Genomic DNA, 22,138 nt, shown 5'->3' with positions numbered 1-22,138 from the left:
CTGCGTGTGTAACTAGATCCACAAGGAAAAAAGGGCATAGGACTAAGAGCGACATCTGCCGCTGCCCAACTACCCGACTCCCCTCCCCAAACCAGGAAGAGAACCCAGGAGTCCTGGCTCCCAGCCCCCGTTGCTCTAACCACCCGATTCCCCTCCCCGAGCCAGGGAGAGTCCTGGCACCCAGGAGTACTGGCACTCAGCCCCCGTCGCTCTAACCACCCGACTCCCCTGCATCTCTAGCTAACCATACAGTAAGGAGTCTCTCTCATTCCTGCCCCCCACCCTTACCTCTCCGACGCTGTCCACGGCGCAGAAAGAGAAGCTGCCGGTTGCTGGTGACTCTCCCCCCCATTTCTTGCATGAGAAGACATCATATAAAACTATTTATTCATAAATATTTTCCAAAATGAAAATAGGGTTACGAAAAATATTTTAAACACCCGGCCCTCAGCGGCTGCATAGCACCTCGGGAGAAGGGGGGAAAAGCAATCAGAAAAACCAGCCTCCCCTTTTGAATTCCTGTCTGTCCCTCCCCCAAGGAAAACTCAGCTGATCTGTTTTGGGGCTGGATTGAAAACTCATGGGAGTGAGGAGACGAAAAATGGGAAAGCAGGGTGGTGGGAACTGAGGGGGAGGTAGGGTTTGGGGGCCCCCCCAAGAGGAATTTTTTTGGGGGGGTTACAATAATTCTGCTGGATTTTTTGGTGTTTTAATTTTTTTTTTAAAAAAAGCCAATTGATTTAATGCCCCTCCCCCAACACTCCTCCCCCAAGATCATCTTTGTTCACGTTTTTGTTTGCCTGCGCGTGTCCCTCTGCCCACCCCCCCAACACTCACCCAGGAAGGGGGGCCAGAGAATGGCTGATTCCCCTCCCTTCACAGCCCCCCACCTCTTGTTCTTGTCTTTTAAAACTGCATGCATTTAAAGGGTTCGGATGGCCGGAGGGGGCCCCCGCCTGGGGGTGGTGAGGTGGAATGGGGGTGAGGGAGGCAAGCTTGGCCTCTCATCCCCCCCCGCACGCCCCGATGTCCCGCCCGCGTGACTCTGGAAGGCTGGCGCCCCCTGGGGGGTGAGCAGGCGTCACTGCAGGTCGCGGTCTTCTAGATAGCGGTACTCGAAAGTGAACCCTTCCTTCTTCCGCTGGCCCCATTTCTCATAGTCGAAGTAGATGTATGTGCCCTGAGGGGGGGAACGTGGAGCGGGGGGGAGGTATCAGAAGATGGACAGACGGGCAGAGCCTATGGTGCTGCACGTACCACAGCCTGATTTCAGGCCTGAACATGCTGGGCTGTTACAGGAGGCTCTCAGCTGCAGGCAGAGTATGGTATGTGCCAGTTTGTTATTGTAGGGTCTCCCCCTGGGTGCTAGAGCCAAGAGGGCTGCTGTGACTTGTGATAGTAAGGTCTCTGACTGACTCCCTTCCCCCAGGTCAGTGGCCCCACCCCAGAGGTGGCTGCATTTTCCTGTGGGGCAGCAGCTCGGAGGGGGCCCCGAGGGGAGGGGGAGGCACTAACCTGCTCAAACTCATCCGTGATGGTCTTGGGCTCCTCGTGCCGCTGGAACCACATCATGTACTTGGTGTGGAAGCGCCACGACTGCTTCTTCAGGGCTTTGGCCGCCAGGTACTGCGCCTTGGTACCCTGGAGAGAGAGAGAGAGAGAGAGAACCAGGCGCGTCACACCGCCAGCCAGCAGGGGGCAGCACTCGGGGCAGCTGGGACACCCTCCCCAGGGCCTGGGTTGGGGGAGTAGCAGATGGCATGTGCCACTGGCTCAGGGGGTAGCTTGGCATGTACCACTGGACCTGGAGAGGTATGGGGAATGGATTGGCATGTACCACTGACACAGGAGGCAGCTGGAAACAGACCACAGGACCTGGGGGCATGGCTCAGCCCATACCATTAGTGTGGGGGTGGGCAGTGTCTTGGTAAGTACCAAAGGCAGCAGGGGAGAAGGGGAATGTACCATTAGCAGTCTTTCTTTGGGGGGAGGCAGACGACTAGCTACACAGCCAGCAGCCGGTAAATAAAGCAACAGCACCACTCAGCATGTACCAAATGCTCTGGGCATGGGGGGATGGGGGAAACTCTTGGCATACACAACCCTTGTCCCCTGTTGTTGGTGTATGTCTCGGCATGTACCAATCACAGGGATGGTCAAAGGGGACTGTACCATCAGCACCTGGGGGGGAGGATCCCCTCCCACATACCAGAGGCAGGTGGACAGTGTGTGTGTGTGTGTGAGAGTGGATCTTGGCACCTGCCAATGATGGGAGAGGAGAATATACCATTCACACCTGCAGGGAGGAGAGTTCCCCATGCACATACCAATTGCAAGTGGCCAAGTGGGGGGGAAGGGTAGGGATGGAGCGTACCATCTGTGCCTGCAGGGAGGGGGGGTGTCAGGTGGCCGATACGCAAAGCCAGCGGGGGGGGGCACATTGGCAGCAGTCACCCACCTCGCCCCTCCTGCCCGAGGGAAAGGCGGCGGCGGCGGCCAGACAGGGCGGGACTATAGAGCGCTCTAGCCTGCAGAGGGGGCCCTTCTGTACCTCCAGATAGTAGAAGATGAAGAAGAGCGTCTCCGTCGAGAGCCGCTGATAGAACTCCACGGTGTCCGAGTGCAGCGGAGGCATCTGGTGGTGGTAAGGGGGGGTCGGGCAGGGGTTCCGGGGCAGGTACTGCCTGCGGGGGTGGGGGGAAGGGGTTAGACAGCCTGATGGGAGGGGGAACAGCACGGTGTCTACTGGGAACAGAACAGAGCAGTCCTGGCTCCCAATCCCCTCTCCACTCTGTTAGACCCCACTCCCCTCCTGAACAGGAAATAGAATCCAGGAGTCCTGGATCCCAGCACCCCTTCCCCCCGCGGTAACCACTAGACCCCACTCCCCTGCCAGATCCAGGGAGAGAACCAAGCTGTCCTGACTCCCACCCCTGGATCTAACCACTAGACCCTACTCCCTGCTCAAAGTTGAGGACTGAACCCAGGAGTCCTGCTCTCCAAGGTCCCAATGCCCCAGGGACTGTGCCTTACCGGATCCTCTCTGAGTCCGAGGGGTGAGGCATGTGGTGCCAGGCTGCCTCCTCCATGGCCTGCTGGTAGAGCTGCTCCTTGGTGAGGGGCACCGGTCCCAGGGGGCAGACCCCCAGGGAGAGAGGGATGTTCACCTCTGACAGCTGGATAGGCGGCTGGCTGGAGGCCGGCTGCGAGGTCGTGCTACTAATTAAAATGTCTGCTGGGGGGACAGACAGCCTGTTAGATTCTTCAGAGAGCATTGGGAGTGCAAAGCTTTAAAACCAGTTTATGCAATAATCCCTTGCCCAGCGCCGAGATGCAGCCACCCTACAGGGACCCCTCACCTGGAAACTGCATGTTTCACAATGCAATTAGCTGCACTGGGACACCATGTGCATGGGTGGAATCTCTTCCTATGCTCCAGCAAGGCCCGAAAGCCTGAGAGCCTGCTGGAGATGGAACCCAGGAGTCCTGGCTCCCAGCCTCTTGTTCTAACCTTTAGACCCCACTCCCCTCCCAGAGCTGAGGAGAGAACCCAGGAGTCCTCACCCCTTTCAGACAGGTGGAGAGATGGCACTGGGTCCTCTATACTGGATCCGATGGCTGCTCGCTCTGCCATGGATTTCAAGCTGCTCAGGGGCTCGGGCGCCTGGAAGTGACAGACAGGGTGGGTGGGAGGGAGTCCTGTGACTCTGCCCTCCCTAGCCTCCGAGGTGCCCCTCATCCCCTCACGCAGAGGGGGCAGCCTCACCTTGATTTCTGGCGTGGAGCTGAACTGGGGAGGCCCGTTGAGCAGTGGCTGGCTTGGCTTGGCCTCGGAGAAGGAAGGGGTCGGGGAGCTCGGAGTATTCACCGTCATGGGGACCAGGAGGCCAGAGCTGGCACTGGGGGGCGCGGGGGCTCCGCTGGGCTCTTTCCTGGGGGAGAGGAGAGAGTGTCAGTCAGTGGCTGGTGGGGTGCTGGGGGCGCGGCCGCCAGGCAGGTACTCACGCAGCGCTGCTGGGCGGGTTGTGGGCCACCGGCTGGCTGGGGAGCGCTGGGCCGCTGCTGCCAAGAACGCAGTCAGATGTGCTGTCAGCCACCACAGAGCTGTAACCTGGGGGGGTGGAGAGTGGAGACGCAGCTCAGGGGTTGGGGGGCAGGGTAGGAGAGCACCCCATGGTCTAAACTCTCTATGGCTGAGTCTGAAAAGTCCCAGGGAATCAGGCCAATGAGACGCCTCCCTTCCCAACCAGGGTCAGAACCCAGGAGTCCTGCTTCCTCCATGTCAACCACCAGATCCCATCCCCCTGCCAGAACTGGGGATGGAACCCAGGAGTCCTGGCGCCCAGCCCCTGCTGTAACCACTACACCCCACTCCCGCTGCCTGAGCTGGGGACAGAACCCAGGAGTCCTGGCTTCCCCTGCTCTCACCACTGTACCCCACTCCCGCCCTCCAGAGCTGGGCAATAGACCAGGGACCCTTTCTCTGAGCCTCCCCCCGCACTCACTGGTGGCTCCGTTCTGCTTGCTGGCGTTCTGCTGGGCACTGGGCGGCCGGGGCTGCGAGGCGTTGGCACCGGGGGGCGGGGGCGCGACGGCCTGAGCGTAAGGGGTGGGGGTGCTGGGCGTGTGACCGGTGGCTGGGACGGCCTTGGCCCCAGAGCCCCCGCTGCTGTTGGACACGGCTCCGTTGCTGCTGGAGCCCGGGCCGTTGCCCAGCGAGGATGAGGTGCTGGAGCTGCTGCCCAGCTGGTAGCTGGGGGTGACTGCCGGCGAGGGTGGGGGGTGGTTGTTGTGGACACTTTTTGAACCGTTCTTCGCGGGAGACTGTGGGGACAGACAGAGGATTAGTCCTGCTCCCCCCCTGCAGAGCCGTCAATGGAACCCAAGAGTCCTGGCTCCTGGACTGCCCCCCCCCCCCACTCTAATCACTAGACCCCACTCCCCTCCCGGAGTTGTGGATGGAACCCAGGAGTCCTGGCTCCCAGGATCCATGTGCTCCCACCCCCGGATAAGGCAGGCAGGCTTGCTGAGCAGGCAGGACCCTGGCAGAGCCAGGCTGCCTACCCCTCTCTGCCACAGCCTGCCAGGGCAACCCTGGGCGAGTCGCTCAGCCTCTGTCCCAGCTCTGTGACTGTTACGTGCGGCCAGGGACTGGGGCCTGGCCCCGCCGCTGCACAAACACACTGCCAAGCATGGAACGCGCTGCTGCAAGATGGCACTGGCTGGTCCCCGGGGGCACCTGCAACCCCAAGCCTGCTGCGCGAGGGACACGCCTGGAGCCTGTGCAACTCCCTGCCACAAGGTCTCAGCCTCTGCAGCCTGGCAGCGCTGATGGGCCCCACGCTGGCAGCTGAGAGCCACGGGCACGACACCCTCTATGCAACCGAGCCAGACTTGGGGGGGGGGGGGGGAGTGGGTAGGTTCATCTCTCTTTGTCCCGTTTGCTGTCTGTGTGCATTTGAGTGCGCTCGCCCCAAGGCCCTTTCTCTGTCCCCCGCCCCTGTGGGGGGAACTCACTTGGACCCCCCACTGCTGATCCCTCCCCGCACCTGAGCCCCCTCCCAGACACACATTGCTCCCCACAGCCCCCTCACTCTAAGCTCCATGGGCCTCCCACTCAGCCCAGCCCGCCTGAGCGCCACAGCCCCCTCACTCTGACCCCTCTCCACCTGAGCCCCTCAGCCCCCCCTCGCCCGAGTCCCCAATCCCCCCCATTCTGATCCCTTCCCACTTAAATCCCCACAGCCCCCTCACTCTGACTCCTCCCCCTAAACTCCATAGGCCTCCCTCTCTGAGCCCAGCCCACCTGAGCCCCACAGCCGCCTCACTGTGACCCCTCCCCCCAAGCTCCATGGGCCTCCCACTCAGCCCAGCCCACCTGAGCCCCACAGCCCCCTCACTCTGACCCCTCCCCCCAAGCTCCATCGGCCTCCCACTCAGCCCAGCCCACCTGAGCCCCACAGCCCCCTCACTCTGACCCCTCCCCCCAAGCTCCATGGGCCTCCCACTCAGCCCAGCCCACCTGAGCCCCACAGCCCCCTCACTCTGACCCCTCCCCCCAAGCTCCATGGGCCTCCCACTCAGCCCAGCCCACCTGAGCCCCACAGCCGCCTCACTCTGACCCCTCCCCCCAAGCTCCATCGGCCTCCCACTCAGCCCAGCCCACCTGAGCCCCACAGCCCCCTCACTCTGACCCCTCCCCACCTGAGCCCCACAGCCCACCCCCAGTCCCCATATCCCCCCATTCTGATCCCATCCCACCTAAGTCCCCAGAGCCCCCTTACTCTGATCCCTCCCCACCTGAGCCCCACAACCCCTCCAGTCTGACCACTCCCCACCTGAGCCCCACAGCCCCCCCACTGAGTCCCCATATCCTCCCCCATTCTGACCCCTCCCATTTAAGTTCCCACAGCCTCCCCACAACCCTCCCACTCCATGAATTCCCACAGCCCCCCACTCTGACCCCTCCCCACCTGAGTCCCTACAGCCCCACTCCTAGAGCCCCAAGGCCCCCCACTCTGACCCCTCCCCACCTGAGTCCCTACAGCCCCACGGCCCCCCACTCTGACCCCTCCCCCCTGAGCTCCACAGCCCCCCATTCTGACCCCTCCCCACTTGAGTCCCTACAGCCCCACTCCTAGAGCCCCACAGCCCCACACTCTGACCCCTCCCCATCTGAGTCCCTACAGCCCCACTCCTAGAGCCCCATGGCCTCCCACTCTGACCCCTCCCCACCTGAGTCCCTACAGCACCATTTCTAGAGCCCCATAGCCCCCCACTCTGACCCCTCCCCACTTGAGTCCCTACAGCCCCAGTCCTAGAGCCCCATGGCCCCCCACTCTGACCCCTCCCCACTTCTAGAGCCCCATAGCCCCCCACTCTGACCCCTCCCCATCTGAGTCCCTACAGCCCCACTCCTAGAGCCCCACAGCCCCCCACTCTGACCCCTCCCCACCTGAGTCCCTACAGTCCCACTCCTAGAGCTCCATGGCCCCCACTCTGACCCCTCCCCACCTGAGCCCCACAGCCCCACACTCTGACCCCTCCCCATCTGAGTCCCTACAGCCCCACTCCTAGAGCCCCATGGCCTCCCACTCTGACCCCTCCCCACCTGAGTCCCTACAGCACCATTTCTAGAGCCCCATAGCCCCCCACTCTGACCCCTCCCCACTTGAGTCCCTACAGCCCCAGTCCTAGAGCCCCATGGCCCCCCACTCTGACCCCTCCCCACTTCTAGAGCCCCATAGCCCCCCACTCTGACCCCTCCCCATCTGAGTCCCTACAGCCCCACTCCTAGAGCCCCACAGCCCCCCACTCTGACCCCTCCCCACCTGAGTCCCTACAGTCCCACTCCTAGAGCTCCATGGCCCCCACTCTGACCCCTCCCCACCTGAGCCCCACAGCCCCACACTCTGACCCCTCCCCACCTGAGTCCCTACAGCCCCACTCCTAGAGCCCCACAGCCCCCCACTCTGACCCCTCCCCACCTGAGTCCCTACAGCCCCACTCCTAGAGCCCCACAGCCCCACACTCTGACCCCTCCCCACCTGAGTCCCCACAGCCCCCCACTCTGACCCCTCCCCACCAGAGCTCCATGCCCTGCCCCACCCAGCTCACTGCAGGTGGGTAGCCTGGCCCCACAGCAGCCATCCCTGCAGCCTCCCAGGGCCAGCCCAGGTGGCGGTGGCCCCGCCCTGCACCTCACTGGAAGGAGACTGGGAGGGGGCGGGGCTAAGGGCCCATGTGATCCCAGCCCCCCAACAAGGAGCAGGAGGAGGCGGGACTGGGCAGCCCCACCCACTCCCAGCCCAAACAGTTGGGGCAGCCATGTTCCCAGGCTCCCCCACACAGTCCCACCAAACCCTGCCTCAGCCCCGCCCCCGGCCCAGAGGGAACCCAGGAGTCCTGCTCCCAGACCCCACCCCCGCTCTAACCCCTCACCCCCCCTTCCCTCCCCGAGCCAGGAGAGAACCCAGGAGTCCTGGCTCCCTCCCCTCCCCAGCTGGGAGAGAACCCAGGAGTCCTGGCTCCCAGCCCTCCCCCCTCAGACCCAGGAGTCTTGGCTCCCAGACCCCACCCCCACTCTAACCCCTCACCCCCCCTTCCCTCCCCGAGCCAGGAGAGAACCCAGGTTTCCCGGCTCCCCCCCCCCCCCCCCCCAGCTGGGAGAGAACCCAGGAGTCCTGGCTCCCAGCCCTCCCCCCTCAGACCCAGGAGTCTTGGCTCCCAGACCCCACCCCCGTTCTAACCCCTCACCCCCCCTTCCCTCCCCGAGCCGGGAGAGAACCCAGGAGTCCTGGCTCCCAGTCCTACCCCCTCCCCTCCCCGAGCTGGGAGAGAACCCAGGAGTCCTGGCTCCCAGCCCTACCCCCTCCCCTCCCTGAGCTGGGAGAGAACCCAGGAGTCCTGGCTCCCAGCCCTACCCCCTCCCTTCCCCTCCCCATTCTAAGCACTCACCCCCACTCCCCTCCCTGTGCCAGAGAGAGAACCCAGGAGTCCTGGCTTCCAGACCCTCTGTTTTAGCCCACTAGACCAGTCGCTTCCCAGGGCTGGGGAGAGAAGCCAGGAGCCCTGGTGAAAGCCCCAAGCTCCGATCCGTAGCCAACACCCCACCCCACTCCCCAGCATAAGGGCAGGCCCCTGCCGTGTCACTCACCTGACTGACCTCGCTGTCCGTCGACCGCCCCCTCTTCTTGTCATCTTCCGAATTCTCCTGGGGGTGGGGAGGACAGTCAGTGCTGGCCTCGCCACTCCCCGTGGAGATGGGGGGGACCAGCCCTGCCGCGGGGCAGCCAGCACACGACGCACTGATGTCTCCCTTGTGTTATTGGGGTCATTCCGCCGGTTGGGTCTGCCCTACCCACGGCACCGGAGGCCTGGAGTGGCCTCCCATTTCCCAGAGCCAGGAGAGAACTCAGGTGTCCTGGCTCCCAGCCTCCCTCCTCCCCTGGTTCTAACCACTAGACCCCATTCCCTTCCAAGTCAGGAGAGAACCCAGACGTCCTGGCTCCCAGCCTCCTTCCTCCCCCCGTTCTAACCACTAGACCCCATTCCCTTCCGAGTCAGGAGAGAACTCAGGTGTCCTGGCTCCCAGCCTCCCTCCTCCCCTGGTTCTAACCACTAGACCCCATTCCCTTCCCAGAGTCAGGAGAGAACCCAGACCTCCTGGCTCCCAGCCCCTCCCTACTAGGCAATGCTGCCTTCCTTAAGGGACACCGACCCAGCACCCCTGCCGCTGGGTTACGCTGGCTGGCTGAGAGTCCCGGTTCCAGTGCGGGCCTTGGACTGTCCCATTTTGCACAGGGTTGGGCGATGGATCCCGCCGGGGCAGGACTTGGGCGGCAGGGCCGTGCCAGGCCGGGGCAGGGGGAGCTCCTTACCGTCGTGCAGTTGGCAGGGCTGGGCGGAATGGGCGAGCTGGAGGTGGTGGAGGTGGGAGTGCTGCTGGACTGGTTGAAGATCTCGTCCTCCAAGTGGCTGTGGCTGGGCGGGGAGGTGGCTACCAGAGCCTGCGCTGGAAGGGGGCGGGGAACAGAACGAGACGCAGTTAGGCAGCCGGGCCCGGAGTCAGAGACGCCGGCATCTCGCCATGGGCCTGCGTCTGGTCTGCCCTGCTTTCCCAGGGAGATACCTGGAGATCTGTTCCAACACAGTTCTCCCAGGCCATGCCCCCAGGAAACTGAGACCTCCCCGCTCTGGTCTTGTCTCCCTGCTTGCCTGGGGCATACTTTGAATGGAGGGCGATGTTCCAATTCAAAAATGGACAGGAGGGATTTCTTCTAAACCCTCTGTAAACTCCAACGGCCTGAACACACTTGGAAGAAAACTGCTCTGGGATAAAACCCCAACACCTCTAGCCAGGTGATTAACAAGCTGCAAAGCCCCCAGGCGCCACCTCCCCAGCTCCTTCACACGTAATCCAGGAAGAGCCGAATCGGAACATTTCCGGGCCTTTCTAGAAAGATGCCAGGAGATGAAACAAGCTGTCGGTGGGATTTGGGGATCCCTTAAAGCCATATTTGGGGCAACTGGAACCGCGGGGGCTCCCAGGTTCTGTGGTCGCTGCTTGGAGGGGATCTCTCCTCTGATCGACACAAAGGCAAAGCCCGATCGTAGCCCTGGCTCCAGGGGGAATCAGCGCCAGGATTTCTGAGCAGCGGCTCCCCTCCCTGTGTCCCCTTGAGACACAAGGCATGCCCTCCTCAGTGATCGCGGGTGTGAAACTGACAAGGGGGCGGGAGGGAACAAGCCACGGAGAGCAGGAAGGCGCGAGCGAAATCAGCTGATGACGCGCGGGCGGAGGGGGGCGGTATCACCCCAGAGGAGCAGCACTTTCCCCAGGCAGGATGGGATGACCTGCAGGACCTGAGTCACAGAAATGATGGGATTTAACCATACAAACTGCACGGGGGCCCCCCGAGAATTTCAGCTGTAAGCCAGGGGCTCGCCAGGGGCGGATCCCCCCAGCTCTGTAGCAGGATGCCACCGCTGGGACACGGTCGTGAAGAAAGGCAGTGGGATCTCGGCAGGCATCTGCAGCAGGGCGAGGGGAACCTGGATCCCACTGGGAAGCCCTGGGCCGGTGGCATCAGACTGAAGGGGGATAAATGGCCAGGCTGGGAACGGGAAGCAGGGCAGAAGGTTCGGCTAAGCAAGGGGGTCCCTTCTGGTCTGGCTTAGCTCTGGATTCGGCTGCCCCAATCCCGGCTCTGGTTCTGGAGCCCCTACCACAAGCAGGACACTGATCAGCTGGAGAGGGCCCAGCGACCAGCCAGGCGGACAACAAAGGGGTTGGAAAAACCTGCCCTCCAGTGAGAGACCTGATCAGCGGAATGCGGACCCCGATCTACCCTGCCGCGGGGGCCGGGACACTTACGAATGTCTTCTAAGTCGAGGTCGTCGTAGAGAAACTCGTTCTCCTCGAAGTCAGGGTCCTGTGAGGAGTCCACGTAATACTCCACGTCGTCCTTGATCTTGCGGATCGAGTCCACCTGGATGGAGTCGTTGTCCAGCATGCGCAGGATGGTCTCCAGCATGCGGATATGGTACCGGTGCTTTTCGATGTGCCGCTTCAGCCCCTCGATCCGGTCCTGCTTCTACGGGGAAGGGGCATGGGCAGATGGACACAAGCCAAGAAATGCCCCCCCCCCCTCGCCCACACCCCACCTATCCTCCAGCTACAGCACACAGCACCCCTTCGCTAGCCCCCACTCCCCTCCCAGGGCCAGGAGAGAACCCGGAGTCCTGGCTTCCAGCCCCTCGGCTCTAACCACTAGCCCTCACTCCTCTCCTAGAGCCAGGATAGAACCCGGAGTCCTGGCTTCCAGCCCCTCGGCTCTAACCACTAGCCCTCACTCCTCTCCTAGAGCCAGGATAGAACCCAGGAGTCCTGGTTCCCAGCCCCCCTGCTCTAACCACTAGCCCCCACTCCTCTCCTAGAGCCAGGATAGAACCCAGGAGTCCTGGCTCCCAGCCCCTTTGTTTTAACCACTAGACCCCCCTCCCCTCCCCTCCCCTCCCAGAGCCCGGGATAGAACCCAGGAGTCCTAGCTCCCCGCTCTTTTGCCCCCTGCCACGCTGCCTCCCCACACATCCTCCCTGTGTCCCAGGCAGGCAGTGACTCACATCCTTGTCCCCCTTCTTCTTGCGCGTCTGCACAGAGAGTGACTCCACCTCGCTCTCAAACTGATCCACCTGCATGTTCAGCGTGTCAATGGTGTTCTGTGGGGGGGGGGAGAGCCGCACACCATCACCCCCAACGCAGTCCCTGGGGGGCTCCCACACGCCGGCTGCTGCAGCCCCGTGAGACACCCGGCAGCTGCCTCCCACCACTACCTGGGGCCTTCTCTGGTGCTTCCTCACTACAGATTGCAGGCAAATATAAAGCCCCCAACTGCCCTGCAGAAAGGCAGTAATCCATACAGGGGTCCCTCGCCTGAGGCTGGGATGCGACCACCTCTGGGGTGTGGTACGAGGGGCTGGTTATCCAGAGACCCCTCACGGGCACTGAGACGCGGCCCCTCTGGGGCAGGATGTGGAGGCTGTTCTGGACGGAGACCCACACTGGGGCCTTGAGACCAGCAATGACTGTGGGGGGGAGCACCCCTGTGTGAGCCCCCCCACCCCTTGCAACACAGCACCCCCTGGGGCCAGCGGGGGGGGGGAGAACCCTGTTTTTCCTCACAGCTTTGGCCCCTCCCCATGTCCCCATCACTCTGACCCCTGCTTAGCTGATCAGGAGACACCCCCCGCTCCACATCCCCCGGCCTTACCGTTAACCACTGGCCAACCTCTTCCTTCTCCTTCTGGGCAGGGTCGACTTTCTGCGCCAGGCCCAGCCCCTCCTTGGAGTAGGCTTTGGTCTTGGTCTCCCGCTCCACCACCTTGAACCGCTCCATTTGCTAGAACAAGAGAGAGGAAGGTGGGGCGGGCTCAGTGTCTGGGGAACTGATTGGGGGGGGGGTCCCCCACCCCTGCACAGGGGATCAAGAGACCCCAAGAGACACAGAGGCTCCCCGATCCCCCAATCTTGTCCAGGACATGGCAAATATAGCCCTGGTTGGCCACGCCTGGCAGCCTCTCAGCTGATCCTGGCTCCCAGCTCTAACCACTAGACCTCACAGCCTTCCCAGGGCCAGGCACGGAACCCAGGAGTCCTAGCTCCTGGTGCGCCCACCACTATCCCATGCCGCCTGCTTGTCACTCAGGACCCAGCCTCCTGCCCCAGAGGCCCCAGTCCGGCCCTACCCCTTCCAGATCTGACTCCACTTGCCCCTGCTCCTGCCCCGCCAGCTGGCTGCCCTCTGTGATGTCACACTGCCCCATCAGCCAATCACAGCAGAGGGAGGAGTGGCTGATTGGAGAGGAGGGTGAGGCTCTGGTGAGTGTGTGTGTGGACCCCCCCTACCCTGGAGGGGAAAGCACCCCCGAGGTCCGTAGGTGAGGCCTCACCACCCATGGGGCATGAGCCCAGCTGCTGTTGCTCAGCCCCTGAGCTTTAAACCCTCTGTGTCCCGTTCTCCCGGTCTCTCCATGGCCGGGGCTGCCCCAAACAGATCGCTGTGGGGGCTGTGCTGGGAGAGAAGGGCCCAGGGCCAGGCGCAGCTGCTTGTGGGGGGGCTCCAGGATCCCAGAGAGTGGGCCTGGGTATTGCTGGAGGCGACCCATACACAGATCCCCCCGCAGCGCATGGAGACCCGCCGTCGGGGGGGGGGGGCAGGTACGCTGGTCCCACAGAGAAGGCCAGGAGCATTGTGGGATGGCTGCATGGCTGTGCCAGGGCGGGTGTGACACTGCGCCGCTAGCAAGGGGAGCTGGGCCATCGGAAATGCAGGAGACCCGTCCCAGCACCCTGCTCTAACCACTATACCCCACTCCCCTCTCAGAGCTGGGGAGAGAACCCAGGACTCCTGACTCCCAGTCTCCCTGCCCCCACAATTCCATTCCCCCACCAGAGCAGGGGAGAGAACCCAAGACTACTAGCTCCCAGCTCCACCCCGCAACCACTAGACCCCACTCCCCGCCCAGAGCTGGGAGAGGACCCAGGAGTCCTGGCACTCCTCCAACTATCCCACCGCTGCCTCTTGTGAGTGTGGAGTAGTTGAGTGCACAGGAGCCTCCGCCAGCGCAGTGTTCCTAGGGCCGCCCTGACAGGCCCATGCCACCAACGCCCGACGCAGCCAGCCAGCGCCACCCCCTTGACGGCCGGGAAGCAGGGCACAAAATCCCCCCTCCCCCGCTCTCATCCACCAGATCAGCTGGCCGGCCCTTCCTGCCATTTGCTTTCCCCCAGTGCCCGGAGACTTTCGCCAGATGGAAGCGTCTCTGCCCGCAGATGGCTAAACTGGGCCGCTAAAACCGAGATCCCGACAACGAGATCTGCGCCACTGGCAGCACAGGATGGGCCAGAAAATCCCCCAGGTCTCTGTCCCACGTGCTGGAGGGAGACGCTCTCCCACCCTCAAGTCTGGCGAGTCCCCGCACGTGAGCAGGAGACACCTGCCTGGCAGGACCGTCTCAAAGCAGCGCGGCCCCGCTCCAGCTGACTGCTGCTGCTTCCACGGATGGAGGAAAAACCCGCCGGTTACAGCTCTGGATCGGGGCAAAACTTCCTTCCTGACCCCGACAGGCTGCAGCCCTGAAGCCTGGCCATTACCCCCTTTGGCCTCCTACCGTCTCAATGAGTTTCCGGTTGTCTATCAGCTGCCTCTTGTCTTTGATCTCATTTGAAGCCACCCACGTTTTGATCTGGTCCCTCAGCCTCTGCGGAGATGGGGTGGAGAGAAGGAAGGGGTCAGCAGACAAAGAGACGGGCCCTTGGCGACCACCCCCTACCCCACTTAGACCCCTAGAGGCATCAGCCAACACAGCCTTGGTCTGTACATGGAGAGGTAACGAGGACACCCAGGCACTGAGAAGTCCCCCTCGATGAGCCCCCACCAGCTGGGAGGACACCCTCTGCAGAGCGGGGTGAGAATCGCAGGGAGCACAAGGATCTCGCTGGAGAATAAGGTGAGGAAGAAAGGCAAGACAAGGAGAGACTAGGGGTCACGAGGCTTGGGTTCTATCCCTGGGTCTGAGAGGGCAGTGGGTCCTAGTGATTAAAGAAAGGGGGATGGAAGCCTGGAGTCCTGGGTTCTAGCCCCAGCTCTGGGAGGGGAGTGGGGTCTAGTGGTTAAAGCAGGGGGGCTGGGAGCCAGGGTGCCTGGGTTCTCTCCCCGGCTCTGAAAGGAGAGTGGTGTGCAGTGGTTAGAACACGGGACTGGGAGGCAGGACTGCTGGATTCTGTCCCCAGCTCTGGGAGAGGAGTGGTGTGCAGTGGGTAGAGCAGGGGCGCTGGGAGCCAGGACTCCAGTGACCGTCTCTCTGGGGCAGGTGGGTGTTTTCCCGACAGCCCCGGCTGAGTCCACGTATCCCGAGGGCTCCAGACTGCCTAAGTGCTGGGCCTACCTGGAGCTTCTTAATCTCCTTCTTCAGGTCGGCCTCATACTTCTCCTTCTGGTTGGCATTGGCTGCATTGTGGAGCTGTGGGCGAGAGACAGAGGGTGAGACAGGGCATGGGGGTGGGACAGAGCGCCCTTGGCAGGCCAGGGGGGGGTGGCTCCCTGGTCTGGTGTGGGATCAGTTGGGAGGCTACAAAAGCCAGGGAGGGGGATCTAGGGGATCCAATATGGGGTGAGGCCCAGGAGGCCGGGGGGGTGGGGCTGCCTGTTCTGAGGTGATGTGCGGGAGGGGGGTGTAGACACAAACAGCTCTTGGGGTGGTGTGGGGGGCAGCGAGACTGGGGGAGAGAAGAGGATCGATGCCGGAGAGAAAAGCAGAAAAGTTGAGGGACTGGGAGAGAGCACGGTGGAGGGTGATGAGAGAGTGGGGCAGAGAGCCGGGGGCAGCGAGCCGGGGTAAGGCCGAAGGGGGAGCTCTTACCTTCTGCCAAATATCCTCAAACTGCTCCACCCCCTCGGAGACCTTCTTCAGACACCGATCGATCTCACCTGGAAGAGCGGAGGGGCGGAGGTCAGCCCCAGTCGCCGACAGGGCTAATTACAGCTCCCCCCTCCCCCCCCAGCCCAGTGTGAGGTACAGGGGAGGGAGATGGGCCGGGCCTGAGGTCACACAATGGTTTGAACCTCTCAGGAGTCCTGGCTCCCAGATCTCGGGAGAGAACCCAGGAGTCCTGGCTCCCAGCCCCCCGACTCTACAGGCAGCCCCGACAAACTCCATCGCTCCGGCTCTCACAAAGCAGGGAAAAGACACAGGGGGAGGGGGAAGAGGCCCCTCTCTCTCTATGCCCCCCCCCGCATACATGCCCCCAACCACGCACCCTGAGAAGGGTGTGGGGGGAGCTGCCCTACCTTGCAATTTCCTCTTGTCAGCCATGTTTGGGTCACTGGCGGGGGGCTCTCCTCATGCTTCAGAAAGCTCCAACGCTGCAGGGGACAAGACAGCAAGGTTACGGCAATGCAGCCTCCCAACCCACTGGGGAGAGGCCTCAGGACCATTCCTGCCTCCCTGACCCAGCCAGTCCCTGCCTGGGGGTCAGATGGGAGCCGGCGTCCTCTAGTGGGGAGAGGCCCTGGGCCCCTTTCCCTGCCCCCCGAGCCGGCCAGACCCCACCCTGGGGCCGGATGGGAGCCGATGCCCCCTATGGGGGAGAGACCCTGGGCCCCTTTCCCCACCCCCCTCAGTCAGCCAGTCTCTCATCATATTCTTTGAGCAGATCAATTGTACCAAGGCTGTTCATTCATACAGCCCACCCCAGCAGGGGGCAGCGCAGCGCAGACAGCCACACCCCCACCCAGCAGCAGGGGGCAGCGCAGCGCTGCGCACACAGCCACACCCCCACCCAGCAGCAGGGGGCAGCGCTGCACACACAGCCACAGCCACACCCCCACCCAGCAGCAGGGGCAGCGCTGCGCACACAGCCACACCCCCACCCAGCAGCAGGGGGCAGTGCAGCACCCACCCACCCACCCAGTCAAGCGATGAAATAGCGGGTTTTGAGGGCCGAGCGGCTGGCCCAGAAGGGGCTCGGCTGACGGGATGCTGGCTGCGTGGCCCCATGCCAGGGCACTGCTGCCGGTGGCCCTGAGGCTGGTTCCAGGGGGCGTGGCACAACATGGGCCAGGGCTGCCGAGACAGGCAGGATTCGGGTGCGGCTGGGTGTTAACCCCAAAGCTGACAGCGCCTGGAGTCTGAATGAAGCCACCTCGGATCTCAGCGACCCGGGACCGGCAAGCCCGGAATACTCTGCGCGACTGAAGGATGGAGAGGAGACCTGAGCCTGTGTGTTCAGACGCTGCCTGGATCGGGTCAGCCCCCAGGTAGTCCAGCTGCTGTTTGTTATTTTCTTGCGGTGGGGGTAGGGGGGGGAGACGGCACTTCCCTGGGCTGCTTCATACCTAAGGGATGATTCTCAGGAGGGGCAGCCCCCCAGGGTGACTCAGGGCAGCTCAAGCATAGGCTCTGGTCTCTTGGGGACAGAGGATAGCCACAGCCTAGGAAGCCCCAGCCAGACCCCTGATCTGCTCCCTGTGGGCCAAGGAACAGCCCCTGTGCCCCAGCCAGGCCCCTGATCTGCCCCCTCACCCCAGGGGAAGGTGATTTGCAGAGAGGGGGCTGTTTCCACCCCCTTTGTCCTCCCCGAGGGGCCTGGGCATTACTGGCTAAGGGCTGTTTGTTCAGTTTCACTTCCTGGTTCCCCAGGAGGCAAACGGGTGGGGGTGGGTGTTACACTCCAAAGAACCTTCACCCCTGAGGCTTGGAGGGAGCCCCCCTGCATCCTTGCTTCCTAACAATACACTGGAGGCCTCAGGGAGATGGCCAGGTCCCTTTAATCTGCCCCTCCTGGCCTAAGGGACAATTCTCAGCCAGCTCCCCAGGGGGATCATCTTGTCTGCCCCACCCCACAGCACACAGCCCAGTGGGATTGGCTAATTACTACTGACAGAGAAACCACACCTGGCCAACCCTTCCAGATGTTAATTACCCCCCCCCCCCAATTAAAAACCTGCCCCTCATTTCCAGTCTGAACTGGCCGAGCTTTCCCTCCCAGCCAGCGGCCCTGGTAAGACCGGTGCCTGCCAGCCCGAGGAGCCCCCAGGCAGCTGTTTACTCCCCCTGAACCTTCTCTTTGTTCAGCTACACAGAGGGAGCTGGCAGGGCTCTCCAGACCCTTTGTGACTGATCAGCCTCTGGCTGGGGTGGGGGACCCCAAACTGCCCCCAGGATCCCAGCTGTCTCCCCTCATGGCCCCTACATGTGCCCCCTGGGATCCCATGAGCCCCTATGGCCCCAGCATCTACTGAATAGCTGCTGTGCCCCCCAAGTGCTTTGCAAGAGGCCAAAGGGCTCTGGCTTACCTAGAGGTGGCCTGGCTGTCTAGGGCCTGCAAGTGGGAGGCTCCTACACAGGTGAAAGAGGCACATGACTGGGAGGAAGGTTGAGAGCCCCTCCCCCCAACCACAGCCTGTGCTGCAGCATAGGATGCTGGGAAAGGAGTGGCGCTATAAAGATTTAGTGGTCTAAGAGTGGGCTCTGGGCTGTCAGGCAGAGTACCCCTCCTGGGAGAGGAGACCCACAGCAAAGCAGTGGCCCCCTTTGTACAGGGCTTACAGAGAGAGGTGAGTGCTGCTAGGCCCACTTTACAGATTGGGAAACTGAGGCACAAAATGGGGCTGAGCTGTACCTTGGGTCATGCAACAGGCTGAAGTAGAATCCGTGAGTTCACTCTAATTTCCTTCTGCTCTAGACCCCATTCCCCTCCCAGAGCTGGGGAGAAAATCCAGCAGTCCTGGCTCTCAGCTGCCCGCCGACACCATCTCCTCCCAGAGCTGGGGACAGAACCCAAGCATTCTGGCTCCCAGCCCCTCCTGCTCTAACCACTAGCCTGCATTTTCAGCAGTTAAAATACCCCTTGGCCTTACACACCAAATGGAGCAAACTGATCTGATCACTTTAGATTCTAACCTGCCACCGATTTCTTAAGATTGTGAACTGGGCTTGTGGACTGTGCTGGAAGGGGGGTGGCTGTGGGGAGCTGTCTGAACAGTATAGCGTGGGCACCTGCTTGCCTTTCTCCTGTCAGATGAGCACCTGTCACTGCTTTTCTCATGAGACTGGTGATAAACCCAATGATCTAGGGAAAGCCCAAGCCCCCCATATCCCACTGAAGCCTTTGGTGCCCCTGAAACAATCAGAGAGAGCAAGGGGGCAAAGGGAGTCTGTGGCAGAATGGGGCTCTCTGGCATCCCAATCCCCTGCCTTGCCCACAAGCGCCTCCATAATCGGCTTGTAAAACTGCCTGCTCTGTGAGGCAGGGTCTGTCTGGTGTCTGTACAGCGCCTGGCACAGCGGGGCCCTGCTCTGAGACTGGCATGAGACAAACCTGTAATTAATCCTATAACTGTACAGCCACAACCTAGAGGGAGTGAGAGTAAGCAGGGCACCTGGAAATGACTTGGCTGCTTCTGAGACCTGGCTATGTCAGGGTGAAACTGACCTGCAGAGCAATTCCAATACAACTGAGTTACAGAGCATCTGGGGAGGGACCTGGTCAATTTCCTCCTGGCCAAGTGAGCCCTGAAATTGATCAGATTGAGACTGCCCCTTTAAATTTAGGTCTAATCATCCTGGAAATCAACACTTTGTTTGAATGCACTGGAAGATCAACAGACAAGCTCCCCCAAAGGGAGGCATCCAGCTTTTAGCAGCGGCTGTTGCCTAGCAGTGTCTGAAAGCCAAAAATTGCAGACTGTCCACAAACTGCAATGGATTTAGCTGTTGCTTTTGAGCTGGGGTCCTGTCTCCTATGGATCAGCAGGGATGCAAAGGCCTGGGGATGCTATCGCTTCTGCTGGCTACCTCCCTTGAGAGGGCTGAGGAGCAGGGAAGCTCAAAATCAAATCCCCTGACAGAGGCATGGACGGGAAGATAAGGCTAGCAAGAGTCTGATTTGGCCTTGTAAATTTCAGCCCTAAAGGAGGTTGGGGGACTGGACACTTCTCCCCTCTAGGGGGCATGGGCTCTGATCTGGCCCCAGAGCAGGGGGAATGGCTGGCTGGGGGGTAGGGAAGGGGACATGAGGCCTTACCCTTCTAGGGGGCAGCAGCTCTGATCCGGCCACAGGGCAGGGGTCTGGCCAGCTCTGAGGGGTGGAATGGGATATGAGGTTTCACCTAAGGCAAATACATTCTTTACCTGGCTAACAGCAGCTATGAGCAGTCACCTGTTTTCCAACCCAACCCCCTCCCCCAAACACACCCGTGGCCTGGCTGTCTTGGCACAAGCTGGCACCAGGGCCGAGCAGGTGGAGGCAGAGCTGCTGGCACAGAGGGACAATGGAGGGGTTTAGGCAGAAAGCCCCTGGGCTGCACATCCACCAGGCCTCCTGGTTAGAGCCCTGCCGCCCCACACAATCCCATCCATGGCCAGGGCTGGGGCTGTGCCCCCAGAGGGGACCCAGTAACAAGCCCTTTTGTGAAGCGGTGGGAACAGAGCCCAGGTGTCCTGCGGGCCGATCACTAGGCTGCCCGCCCCCCGCCCGGGGGGATGGACCGAGGTATCCTCACTCCCCGCTCCAGCTGCCCCCCCCATCTCTGCTTCCCCTGCAGATCGCACGTCCCCCCTGCCCCGACGGGCCCTATACCCGCCACGCTCACCCCCAGCGACCCCTCCTGCCCCCCCGACCCTTACAGCGCCGCCGGGGTAAAGGCTCCTCCCCCTTCACACCCCATGACCCCCGCCCGGCAGACCCCCCCCATGGGCCCTCCTGCTAGGGACCCCCACAAGCCCCGCCCCCTATAGATTCCCCGCACCCCCTGCGTGCCCCTCCCCCATACAGACCCCCCCATAGGGGCCCCCCGGGCCCCCCCTCACCGGAGGCTCCTGAGGGCCGGTCGGGCCCCGGGGATCGGTCCCCTCCCCCCGATCGCGGGCCGACTGTCGCGCTGCTGCCGCCGATCAGTCGGGTCACCACCCCTCCCCCCACTCGCCGCCGTCTCTCGGGCTCCGCGGCATCCAAGATGGCGGCCAGCTGCCTCCGTCCGCATCTCCGCCCCGGGGCAGGGCCCCGCCCCCCGGCCGCCCCCCATTGGGTTTTCCGCACGCCTGTTAAATAACTTTATTCTCCTATTGGATACATTAGGTGGGGCGGAGCAACTCAGGAGACCCGCCTACACAGTATATGTCAATCCACATAGAACTTCCTTCTTATTGGCCTCAGCACACATCCGTCAGCTCTCCTCACCGTTTATTGGCCGAGAAAGGAAAAGCATAAAGGAGGCTCGCCCACATGGGTAAAGGAAGCAAAGGGCGCTACCCGTCACAGAGCGGTCTTCGCCATTGGTCGGAGGGGCTGCCCATGAAGCCAATCTCGCAGCTGATTGGCTCCCAGCCCCACGTAGCAGATCGCTCAATCGCAACGATACCTGACGCGGGGGAGGCGAACTGATGGATTCGAAAGACATTGATTGGCTGAGAGGATGGAGGACGAACCAATAGTAATAGGGTGCAAAGGGGAGGTGGACTTAAATACACTGTTGAAAGCTATTGCCCAGAGGTTCTCACTCAAACCCTTAGGGACCAATAGGATTGAAGACCACGGGAAGGGCCCGCCCCCTAGATACTAAGGGCAATATTGAGTTATATGCACCAGGCCTTAAAGGGCAGTGGGGCCCAGCGCAGCCAGGGTGCAACGTGACCCTATGCAGACAGTTGGGGGGAGGGGTGCAGAAGGAGTGGGGGGGGATCCAACCAACAAGGGTGGGGGAGCCTGGCCTAGCCATGGCCAGGAGAGCCCCCCAGCACTGGGATAGCAGAGTGTGTGTTTGGGGGGCCCTGCCCATAGGAGGTGGGCTAGGGCAGCAGACTGTGTGGACCTGGGGGTGGTGGAGTTTCTCCACACTGGGGACAGACCTAGTACCCCAGGAGGGCAAAGGCCCTGGACTGCAGTGTAGGGACCCCCACCTCCAGGAGCACTGGATGATGGTGCTTAAGCTAGGACAGCCCCAGCCTGGTCCAGGGCCCACTGGGCAAGAGGGGGCCACTGAACCTACCCCCACAAGGGCCTGGACCACAGGTGACGGACTGTAGGGGAGGGGCTAATGTCAAGGATAGATGCCCCTTCCCTTACCCAAAGAGGCCCCGAACCTGACTCCCACCCCCCCTAGTCTAACCAGTAGCCCCCATTCATCTCCTGGAGTTAAGGGGGAAGCCAACTCCAGCCAACTAAACACCTGTTTCTACACTCAGGTCATGGCAGCATGGAGGAGAGGAAATCAGAGGGGCCCAGAAAATGGCATGAGACAAGGGAGAACAGCAGGCACAGAATAGGTCACCACCCATACTTCCCCTTCCGTGCCTGTGGGCTAGGGCTCCAGCCCAAAACTCCCGAGATATGGTAGTCCCAGCTCTGCTACCACCCTCCTGGGTGATGTTGGGCAAATGGCAGCACAGCTCTGGCCTCAGTTTCTCCTATTCTGAAGCTATTTAGACTAAACCCTTTAGGTCAGGCAGTCAGCCCGCTGGCACACCCTCTCTTGGTCACTCCTGCTGCCAGACTGAGGCCCCCCAACTTTAGTCACGGCATTTAAGCACCCCATGGAAGGGGCCCCTTGGTCTTGGTGACTGTTAGGCAGCATCA

General features: G+C 62.0%; 1 protein-coding gene across 6 annotated transcripts; it reads right to left on the bottom strand.

Annotated features, from left to right (window-relative positions):
• Positions 1–370: 370 nt before the first annotated feature.
• Positions 371–20,515, bottom strand: CNOT3 (CCR4-NOT transcription complex subunit 3). Of its 6 annotated transcripts, XM_030544799.1 has the most exons (19): positions 20,374–20,514; positions 19,589–19,642; positions 15,852–15,926; positions 15,424–15,491; positions 14,950–15,024; positions 14,173–14,262; positions 12,273–12,401; positions 11,626–11,721; positions 10,877–11,096; positions 9,381–9,514; positions 8,657–8,713; positions 4,506–4,824; positions 4,006–4,111; positions 3,767–3,932; positions 3,565–3,664; positions 3,034–3,235; positions 2,552–2,684; positions 1,516–1,641; positions 371–1,180 (listed from the first exon to the last, which is right to left on the bottom strand). In XM_030544799.1, the coding sequence occupies exons 3-19, from the start codon at positions 15,874–15,876 to the stop codon at positions 1,082–1,084; spliced, it is 2,145 nt and encodes a 714-aa protein (XP_030400659.1). In that variant the 5' UTR covers positions 15,877–15,926; positions 19,589–19,642; positions 20,374–20,514; the 3' UTR covers positions 371–1,081. The 6 variants fall into 6 exon arrangements, with proteins under 6 accessions (XP_030400659.1, XP_030400662.1, XP_030400661.1 ...); XM_030544802.1 differs by lacking the exon at positions 19,589–19,642 and having other exon boundaries at positions 8,666–8,713; positions 20,374–20,515; XM_030544801.1 differs by lacking the exon at positions 19,589–19,642 and having other exon boundaries at positions 10,877–11,090; positions 20,374–20,515.
• Positions 20,516–22,138: the final 1,623 nt, after the last annotated feature.

Source organism: Gopherus evgoodei, unplaced genomic scaffold (genome assembly GCF_007399415.2).
Source record: "Gopherus evgoodei ecotype Sinaloan lineage unplaced genomic scaffold, rGopEvg1_v1.p scaffold_35_arrow_ctg1, whole genome shotgun sequence".
NCBI lineage: Eukaryota > Metazoa > Chordata > Testudines > Testudinidae > Gopherus > Gopherus evgoodei.
This window is presented reverse-complemented; position numbering and strand designations above follow the sequence as displayed.

Coding starts and splice junctions, on each gene's coding strand:
- CNOT3 (XM_030544799.1), bottom strand. CDS start 15,876: ATGGCTGACAAGAGGAAATTGCAAG. Junction 11,722..12,272: donor AGGTTGGCCAGTGGTTAACG/GTAAGGCCGGGG, acceptor CCCCCCCCACAG/AACACCATTGACACGCTGAA. Junction 4,112..4,505: donor CAAGCAGAACGGAGCCACCA/GTGAGTGCGGGG, acceptor CCACCCCCCCAG/GTTACAGCTCTGTGGTGGCT.